The sequence below is a fragment of the Pyxicephalus adspersus genome, chromosome 3, assembly GCF_032062135.1.
Source record: "Pyxicephalus adspersus chromosome 3, UCB_Pads_2.0, whole genome shotgun sequence".
Classification (NCBI taxonomy): Eukaryota; Metazoa; Chordata; class Amphibia; order Anura; family Pyxicephalidae; genus Pyxicephalus; species Pyxicephalus adspersus.
The window spans coordinates 684235-694830 of NC_092860.1; the positions used below are offsets into that span (position 1 = coordinate 684235).

A 10596-nucleotide genomic window follows, 5' to 3' on the forward strand; every position below is an offset into this window, starting at 1 on the left:
GCATCAATAATTTATATATTACCTCTACTAATGACCTGATGGGGGCGCTGTATACATCAATATTAATAAAAACCTGATGGTGGCGCTATATATATTACCTCTACTTATAACCTGATGGGGGCGCTGTATATATGACCTCTACTAATGACCTGATGGGGGCGCTGTATACATCAATAATAACAAAGACCTGATGGTGCCGCTATATATATTACCTCTACTTAAAACCTGATGGGGGCGCTGTATATATTACTTATACTAATGACCTGATGGGGGCGCTGTATACATCATTACCGGTAATATTTATTTTTGATCTTTTGCATGAACTGAATTACATTTCCTCTGCTGATTTATCCCCCCCTCCCCCCGCAGAGTCCTAATATGGGGCATTCAGTCCTCCAGCAGCCGGATGATGTAAAGCAGAACTCCGGGCTGAAGATGTTTAGGGGCCCCCAGCAGTGAGGAGGATTTCATGGGATTCTATGTATAGGTGGCTGAGTAACTTGCAGTGGAAAATCAGCCGCATATTTTATATCATAACATCAATGTGAGTTATAAAGGCGGAGCTGCTGCAGGTCTGAGCGCTCTTTGCTCGGTGACAGGTTCTCTTTATAGTGATTGATTCTGTGACCCCAATCTATGGCTCGGTGACACACAACTTTATTTAAACATTTGTAAACAGAACGGAGTTTCCAGATCTGCAGCGATGGCTGAACATTCTGTACCTGGACATGGAATGTAAACTCTGCTGACAAATTGTGTGTCTGCTGAGGAGGATTACAATCTGGGATTATCGGTGACAACCCCCACACAGGGCAAAGAGGGGCACAGAAAACATTTGTACCATTCCTCAGAACTGGGGATCAGCAACTGCCATCAATAAGAGGTGGGAGTCAGCTGACTGGGGAGAAGCCAATCAGACTCCGCCCCCTGCTGAACATTGCATCCAATTATAGGCAGATAAAGATCACAATGCGCAATTTGTTTCATCATGAGACTTAAACATTACAATCACATGACTAAAAAAAGATCTTTAAATCTGTGTTCCAAAATAACTCCCATCATCACTGTTATCCTCATTATTACAAAGTATTTATATAGCACCAACATTTTACGCAGGGTTGTACAAAGTCCATAGTCATGTGACTAGCTGTCCCTCATAGGAGCTCACAATCTAATGTCCCCCCCATAGTCATATATCATTATCACAGTCTAAGGACAATATGGGGAAGCCAGTTACCTAACTGCATGATTTTGGGATGTGAGAGGAAACCCGAGTACCCGGAGGAATCCCACGCAGACACGGGGAGAACCTACAAACTCCATGCAGATGGAGTCCTGGTCGAGATTCCAACCTGGGACCCAGCGCTGCAAGGGTCGGAGTGCTAACCACTGAGCCACCATGCTGCCCTTATCATCCTTATCATCATCCTCATCATCCTCATCATCCTCATCATGGGTGTCTGTTGGGGCATTCGCTGTGACACAAGCTTGGAGCACACAGATCCTGTAAAGGGGCCCCCTGGTACCCCTATATTAGTCCACACAGCATGTGATCAGTGCTTCGTCCAATGACAGTGGAGGGTGGAGCCCGACAATCCCCCTCACCCTTTACTAGTATATGGGCCCCTGACCCCTCACCAGTGTCTAGAGCAACAATATGTCTGTTATCTCGCCTGCAGAGGCGGTGGCAATGTGCGGACTGTCACACTTACATCTTGCTGGAAACGATTTTCCTTACATTCCTCCTGATTGCGCCAAACCTCCGCTTTGTTCTGATCCATCAGCCAGGTGCCGTTGTCTGTGCAGAACCTGTACACATAGCCGGTTCCCCCTATAACAAATCACACAGAGAGTCAGCTGATAAAAGTGCACCTGTCATCACACAGATCATGCTAATTAACACGTCATTACATGTATGTAGTCATGGGATGCACATGCTAAGCACACGTGTCAAATAATGACACGAATACAACATACTTGGAATATAAATAAATACAAAATATGGAATATCTTGCTGCACACAAACCATTCATGTAGCTGTCAATGAGACATCAGCTGCTGTCAGCAGGCGGTTTGTCTGACTCTTCCTGAGCAGCCTGTAAAGGTGCCATCTGCTGGTGCTCAATAGATTGCAGTCACAGATCAGAGGAGGCCAATTCCCAACCGTCCAATGTTGTGTTCTCCGTTATTCTTGGCTGTGTTAGAGGATCCTTAAACCTGAGGCCAGGACATGGCAAGCAATGGAAATAAATCATCCACCAATCAGACAGAGTTTCCTCACACTGGACTGGTCTGGAGCCTTCTCCATGTTTCACAGTAGGTATGGTGGTCTTATCTATAAACATTTCATTTTTTTATATGTGGACACAGAGCTGACATCAGAAAGCTTCAGTTTTGTCTCATGGAGAGAACATTCTTCTACAGGTGTTGTGGTTGGACAATTCCAGAAAAATGAGGATCAGTCCTTCTGGGCTTCTTGAGTCCTTCTGGGTCCTCCTGAGTCCTTCTGGGCTTCTTGAGTCCTTCTAGGTCCTCCGGAGTCCTTCTGGGCTTCTTGAGTCCTTGTAGGTCCTCCGGAGTCCTTCTGGGCTTCTTGAGTCCTTCTGGGTCCTTCCGAGTCCTTCTGGGCTTCTTGAGTCCTTCTGGGTCCTCCCGAGTCCTCCTGCTTCCTCCTGAGTCCTCTAGGGTTCCCTTTGGGTCCTTCTGATTCTTCTCGAGTCCTGAGGAATCCTATTGGGTCCCCCTGGCTCCTCCTGAGTTCTACGGGTTCTTCTGACTCCTCCTGGGTCTTCCAAACGTCTTCTTGGTTCTCCTGACTACTCCTTAGTCCTGTAGGGTTCCTTTGGGTCTTCCTGATTCTTTTCGAGTTCTGCTGGGTCCTCTTGAGTCCCATTGATTCCTCATGACAGGTCCTTCGGACTTCTCCCAACTTCTCCTGGGTCCTCTAAGGTTCTCTTGGGTCCTTCTGATTCTTCTCGAGTGTTGAGGAATCCTCTTGGGTCCCCCTGGCTCCTCCTGGGCTCTCTGGGTTCTTCTAACTCCTCCTGAGTCCCCCAGGGTCCTTTGGGTCCTCCTGGGTCCCTCTGACTCCCCCTTGGTCCTCCTGAGCTCTCCTGGGTCCTCCCGGATCTTCCATTGAGCCCACAGATGGCGGGATGAGATTTTGATGGACGTTCTGTTTTGATTTATTTTTCTCCTCTCTTCTGTTCTGTTTATCATTCTGCCCTATCCGGGGGAGGGGGTGACTACAATCCCATCAATTTCCCAATATTTAGAGTTGTTGTCACTGGAAGATGGGGCCCGGTTGGTGTGATCACCATGCACATGTACTGTATGTGATATGAGAGGCCGGGGCAATATGAGGTGACAGGAACCCCAGAAGGGCAAAGCTGGGAAGAGATCCCTGGTGGTGAGGACGGACATGACGACCTCTCCAATGTTTTATATGAGGCCTCTCATGGCTCTGACTGCCAGGGCTGTGGGTACCCCGGGCTGTACACCCCCCAACATATAATTGCCCCACATCTGCTGACAATAATGAACACCCAATACCTGCCCCCCCCCCCCATTGCAGCCCCATTAGGGGCCCCCAGACCCCAATACAGGGAGATCTGTACATGGAAGTACGGACAGGAAATACCGGTCATGTGACTTGTGGGATGTGAATCCAATCACATGTAATCTTTAATATGGGGTGACCCCACTATTTCCCCCCCCTCCCCCCACCCGGGGTATTTCTAAAAGGTGACTCCTCCTGATATAAATGTGTCACCTGACCTCAGATCTGTTATTCATCATGATTGGCTGTCCTCAGACTCCTCACCTCCTTCTTTCATTGGCAGATACCACGGACAGGGCACCGACACGTTACCCGGGGGGGAGAACGGCCAGCAGGCAAACTGGTCAAATACCCCATTGCAATAAACACCTGAAATGGGGAAAAGAGGAATGTTAGAATTCAGGGCGTCACCATACATCACAGGACTGCTGTTCCATATTTCATTTTTACTGCCTTTAGTGTCAGCTCTGTACCTCCTCATCCTGAAAGCATGCTCACAGTGATAGACTGACAAGTCAGCTCTCATTGGTTTAGAACAGATTCAGCTATTCCTACTAACCGAGGAGATCATCGATGAGTTATGGATCACCTTCCCTAGAATGTGATTGGTGGATCTGTTCCCGAATCTGTCCGTCCTGAGACGGTAATACGGGGAGTCCTGGATGATATGATACCCCTCCCCCGGCCCTATATATGATGGAGCGCCATACATTGATAGACGAGCTCCATCCTTCAACGTTTACATTCAGCGCATTCCTTCCAGATGATTCCACACATATCACTGGGAATGAAGATAATCCTTCCACCGGCCCGCACAATCCTCACACACACTCTGATTTATTAAAGATTTCCAGGACCGGAGAAGATAAACTATCATGGGAGAACCTGGGTGATCCAGCAAACCTGGAATGGATTTCTTAAAAATCACCATCTGCTATTAGTTCTGCAAATGTTTTCAATCGGGGACCAGATCCTTTCCAGGTTTGCAGGATCACCCAGCTTCTCCATTGGTAGTCTATCTTCTCTGGGCTTGGAGAACTTTAATAAATCAGACGGGTGGGCTCTCCCCTGAAACCCCGAGAAACCAAGGAGGGAGGTGAATGTCCTCGGCTGGGCCGTCCACTAGGAAAATGTCGGTATTGATATGGAGATTGTACAGAAATTGTTCAATAGATTGTCGTGTGTCACCGGCTTAGTAGCCATCACACACCATGTAACTGCTATGGGGCCCAGAAGGGCCCGGTAATGTCAGCTCACACCGGCAGATAACAAATACATTTACATGGAATAAAAGTCTGGGAAATTCACAAACAGATATTATTCTGCACTATTGGGCACATTTCCTTTCAGAACAGATGCATAGGGGGCCCCTAATGATCTGGGGCCCCATCATACAGGTACGGCTCTGTCATTAGGGGGAATTCTGCAGCCGGTCCCTATTCACAGCAAGAAATAAAATGCTCAGAAATGTCAGTGCATTGCCATCTGTCATGTGATCAGCGGTCATGTGACCCTCGCCGGAAAATTTTAAAATATTATTAGAAACATTGTATAACATTTATTATTATTATGAATCAAACGATTGGTTTTATGTTATTGTTGTTGTTTTGCCCTTATTATTGGTTATTGCTCCCTCTATGGGCCCGGTTATTGCTCCCTCTATGGGCCCGGTCATTGCTCCCTCCATGGGACCGGTTATTGCTCCATCTATGGGCTTGGTTATTGCTCCCTCTATGGGCCAGGTTTTTGCTCCCTCTATGGGCCCGGTTATTGCTCCCTCTATGGGCCCGGTTATTGCTCCCTCTATGGGCCCGGTTATTGCTCTGTGTTCTGGATATTATTGTTCCGCCCCCATGAAGCTCCTTATTACCCCATAACTGCCCCTCTTATCATCTCACAGGATATTCATGGAGCCGCACTGAATTCTTGGAATGGGCCGAGCTCTGTCTCTGAGTAATACAGATATTGGGATGAATCAGCTCCCGGGGAATTCAGCGTTGGGTCACGCCGGAGCCGCACGGATTTATTACATTTATAAAATGCGATAAGCAATTAGGAGGCTGCATAAATGTCTGCAATAAAGGGGAATCCCGCTGCTCCGCTGTATTCTCTATCATGAACTTTATTTATGTTTGTACTGCCTTCCATGAGCTGCACAGTGATTGCATCTTACTGATCCTCCGATCTCACTGCAGCCCCGGTCCCAACAGATCTTTATCGGGCACCAGGGTCATGTGATTGTGCCTAGGGATCCAGCCACCTGAGGAAGAGGCTATTGATTGGTGTGAATCTATATGAGGATATTCACACTTTAAAATCAATTGCTGGAGGAATGATTCACCAACACATGAAATGTTTTACCACTCCCTTAATAAAATGTAATTCTGTTCAGCCAGTCTTATGATTCACACAGAAATCTTTACGGGCTTGTTACTCTTTATTATTACTTTGCTAGGACACAGAAAACATTTCACAGATCAGTGTGGCCCTTCCAATGCACACAGCGCTCGGGTGAGGAGCCATTTGTCACTTTATTAGCCGGATGGAAATCGTTTTGTTATTAACGGATGTGCTGACCGGCAATCTGTAAATTTATTCTGCGTTGCTGCAATTCTGAGTAAATGAAAAAATTTATCAAACGCAGATAATTTGCATGTGGCGAACCCCGAACACGTGAATCATTCCCCACTGCTCCGTGGCATCAGATTCATCAGATATTTGTAATACGGAAGATTGCTTGGAAGGATGGGCGGTATAACTGTATTCATCAAATATTCATAGGTCACACATGAACATTCACAGTGCCTGAGATTCCATTCCAGAGAAAGATGAAATCCTGATAAAAATAAAAGGTCAGCATTCCTCCACAGCGCTCCAGATTCACCTTAATGGATGAATATTATCCAAGAACGCATCTGATCCATAAGACAAAGTATTCACCTGTAACCATGGCTCTACCAGAGATCCATCATCCTAACCAACATGACTATGACTCTCGTAGGGGCCATCACCCCACCCAACCCCAACCCTGGGTTTACTGGAGGTCCATCACCCCATTCATCCATGACTCTGCCGGGGTCCATAGCCTCACCCATACATGACTCCATCCATTACTAATCCCACCTATGACTCTCATGAGGGTCGTCACCTCACAGTTACATAGTAAGTCAGGCTGAAAAAACACATAAGTCTATCAAAGTCCAACCACTATGGAAATAAACATATCCCAGATATAAAACCCTATCAGACATAGTTGGTCCAGAGGAAGGCAAAAAAAACCGTTAATCCCCAGTTATATTCTGTGCTTCTAGAAATCATCCAGCTTTTACCTCCTTCCTGAGGGAGCCGATTCCACATGTTCACAGACCTTACAGTGAAGAATCCCTTCCTTATCCGAAGCTTAAACTTCTTTTCCTCCAGACACAAAGAGCGCCCCCTTGTGCTTTGTAATGACATTACAGTGAATAATGGGGAAGAGAGAGTTCTCTATATGGACCATTTATATATTTATACAGGGTGATCATATCCCCCCTTAAACGTCTCTTCTCAAGGGAGAATACATTCAGTTCAGCTAATCTCTCCTCATAGCGGAGCTCCTCCATAAATTTTATTAGTTTTCATTTAGGTGCAAACCATCTCTGGCATACAGGTTGTACCCCAATGAAAAGTCAGCCCAGTGCTTTATGAACCCAAACCCTTCCCTTCTACACCAGGACTTAAGCCATGCGTTTAGCTGTCTAAGCTCACCCAATCATGACTCTGCCAGAGGTCCATCACCCCACCTACCCATGGTTCCACTGGAGGTCCATCACCCCCACCATTAATGACTCTACCGGAGGTCCATCACCTCCCCCACCTATGACTCTCATAGGGGTCATCACCATACCCAACCATGGGTTTACTGGACGTCCATCACCCCACCCATATAGCCTCTCTATAGGGTGTATAGCCTCTCCCATTCATGACTCTACTGGAGTTTCATTTTCCTACCCATCCATGACTCTACCAGAGGTCCATCACCTCACTTATTCATCACCTATCCAGAAGTCAATCATCCCACACTTCTATGACTCTCATAGGGATCATCACCTCACCCAATCATGACTCTACCGGAGGTCCATCACCATCTATCCAAGATTCAACTGGAGGTCCATCACCCCACCCATCCTTGACTCTGCCAGAGGTCCATCACCCCCACCATTCATGACTCCACCGGAGGTCCATCAACTCCCCCACCTATGACTCTCATAGGGGTCATCACTATACCCAACCATGGGTTTAGTGGAGGTTCAACACCTGTCCTATCCATGACTCTGCTGGGGTCTATAGACTCTCCCATTCATGACTCTACTGGAGTTTCATCACCCCACATATCCAAGACTCTACTGGAGGTCCATTATCTTACCCATCCATGACTCCACCAGAGGTCCATTACCCTACCTATCCATGACTTTATCGGAGGCCCATTACCCCACCCATCTATGACTCTGCCAGTGGTCCTCTACCACCTATAACTCTCATAGGGGTCATCACCTCACCCATGGGTTTACTGGTCCAGAATCTCTCCTAACCATGACTCTTATTAAGGTCAATCACCACTCCCACAATTGATCCATCACCTGTTCCATCCATGACTCTCATAGAGGTCTACCACCCCAACCAACCAAGGGTTTGCTGGGGGTCCATCACAACCCTCAACCATAACTCTGCTGGAGCTTTATCACCTCTTCCATTCATTTAGTCTTTTAGAAGTCCATCTCCTCTATTATCCATAACTTTATTGGGGCCCATCACCAAACATGGGTTCACTGGAGGTCTATAATCTTTGCCAACCATGACTCTTATGGAGGTCCATCACCTAACCCATTCATGATTACTCAAGAGATCCATTATCTCTTCCATCCTTGACTTTAATGGGGTCCATCACCTCACCTATCCATGTGTCATGACTCTCATTGAGATAAATCATCTCTATCATCTTGGCAATGTCAAAATATACCGGTGCTCATCTACTAAGCCCCCCTCCCTCACATGTGTCAGATGTTCCTATGTTTTTATTGTTAACCTCAGGGATCTCCGGCTGAACCACCCCAAATCTGTGGCCATGGTGTCCTTCCTTCTGCTCCTTCCACCGGGCTCTAATCCTAGCCAGTCCTCAGACGTTTATCTCTTCCATCCACAGGTTTCTGTATTTTACCCCCAGAATCGCAATCCCTGCAACCCTGAGATATTTTTCTTCTTCCCGGGGTTCCGCCCAAAAATCAACTTTTTTATTGTTATTATATTTATATAGCACCAACATAATATGCAGCGTTGTACAATAAATGGGGAATGAGAAGCCCCAAAATGACCCAGCAGGGCAGATATTGGCCCCTAAGTCCTGTGTGTGGCTCCATCTCAGGAGATTTTACCCCCAGTGATTCAGGTGACCTGCTCTGCTCCTGCATGACTCACATCATAGCGGGAGAAGGATATGAATGATACCTTGGCTGGTTTCCCATTGGTAGGAATTATTTGTTATTTTTAGGTGTTTTTCAGTCATTTTTGTATTTTTTTCCCCAGATATGCGGCGAGTGATCTGATGAGGGAAGAAAAACAAGTCTGACTGTCCGGGAGGGCTGCCAGACATCGCATTTCTCCGCATGGAGTTTGTATTTTGCTGTTTTATTGTACAACTCCCACAGGGAGCAGGTGCCGGCCCGGATCACACCGCACGATTTACCGAGAATCTCATTCATTTCACCATTGGCCAAAATAAAAGAAACGGATGAGTCAGCCTTAAAGAGACGGATGGCGTTCAAAACATCGGGGTATATTCATACTGCAGGGAAGACTTTCACTACATATTCATTTTGGTGTTTCACCGGTGAATATTTGGTGAATTTTAGATTTACTGCTTACACTCCAATATATCTGGCACTATAAGTGATATTTAGAAATATGTAAGTAAATGTTTTAGGATTCATTCAGTGCCGTTTGTATTCCAATGAGTGACACAATCATTTTTTAACATAATAATTTTTTAATTCCTATTACAATCATGTTTGTGATCCTGCCATAAAAGGTTCTTGTACGGATACATCCTGCTGGAAAGTAACTTTAAAAGTCCGCTTTAATTTTCACTCTGCTCCCCCTGTGTTGGGTCCTTTAGTATTTTTTTATTTCCGGACCCTGCGCTGTGTGATCGCTCTTCTTAGCCCATGTGACATCACTACAGGGGCTGCAAGGATCCTCAGGAACCAGGAGGAGGAGTCTGCAGTCCCTGCCAGTCTCTGTGACCAGTGACCAATCAGAGGCAAGGGGCGTGTAAGTGCAGGGCAGACAGGGCGGATCTTTCTCTCACAGCCCCGCCCATTCATGGTACTCCGCAGACATGCTGGGCTTTATAGTGTGCAGGAGACCCTTCATCCCCCATTCACTGAGATCAGCACAGCCCTCCCTGTGTTCCCCCTAAACTCTGGGCAAATCTACAATGTGCCCCCCATGCTGAGCTCCTCCCCCATACAGTATATTACTAACCTAAAGCAGAAACATTTCGGGTCTTTGCAGGTCAACAAATAACACAAAAAATCAAGGAAAACCTGGGGGAGGGGGAGCTTCCTGTGACAATTAAGGAAGATTCCGCCGATATGGAAACACAGCTAAATAATTATCCTTTAGGTCTTTCAATGGATTTGGACCGATGGATTCCTCCCGCTGATAATAACTTCTGCAATAAATCCAAACCCTCAGCTGCTTTGTATTGCTTCATTGTGCAGACACACGGTTAGCACAGGAAGTACAACACTGGCACTTAGTTAGCACAGGAAGTACAACACTGGCACTTAGTTAGCACAGGAAGTACAACACTGCAATTCAAACATTGCATCAGCACAGACAATGCTGGACACGCTGCAATTCCATCCAGAGCCAGGAAACACCCACACATGCAGCTCAGACTAAATCACCGATAAAAAGCGATGAACGGGAGGAACCAGGACAACAAAGATGGGGGATGTGTGGACTGGGTGACCCTTGTAGTCCATCAGATGTTCTAT

The 10596-nt window shown here is 46.5% G+C and overlaps 2 protein-coding genes across 2 annotated transcripts in view; both read right to left on the reverse strand.

Moving 5' to 3' along the window:
- The window catches only part of LOC140325438 (UDP-glucuronosyltransferase 2A2-like), a 197240-nt gene that overhangs the window by 112746 nt on the left and 73898 nt on the right, over positions 1–10596 (reverse strand). The gene's annotated exons all lie outside the window — the stretch shown is intronic.
- The window catches only part of GLP2R (glucagon like peptide 2 receptor), a gene marked incomplete in the record, with an annotated part of 37979 nt that overhangs the window by 12225 nt on the left and 15158 nt on the right, over positions 1–10596 (reverse strand). The window contains 2 exon segments of the mRNA XM_072403267.1: positions 1713–1831; positions 3824–3928. Coding sequence (XP_072259368.1) covers positions 1713–1831; positions 3824–3928 — 224 coding nt within the window.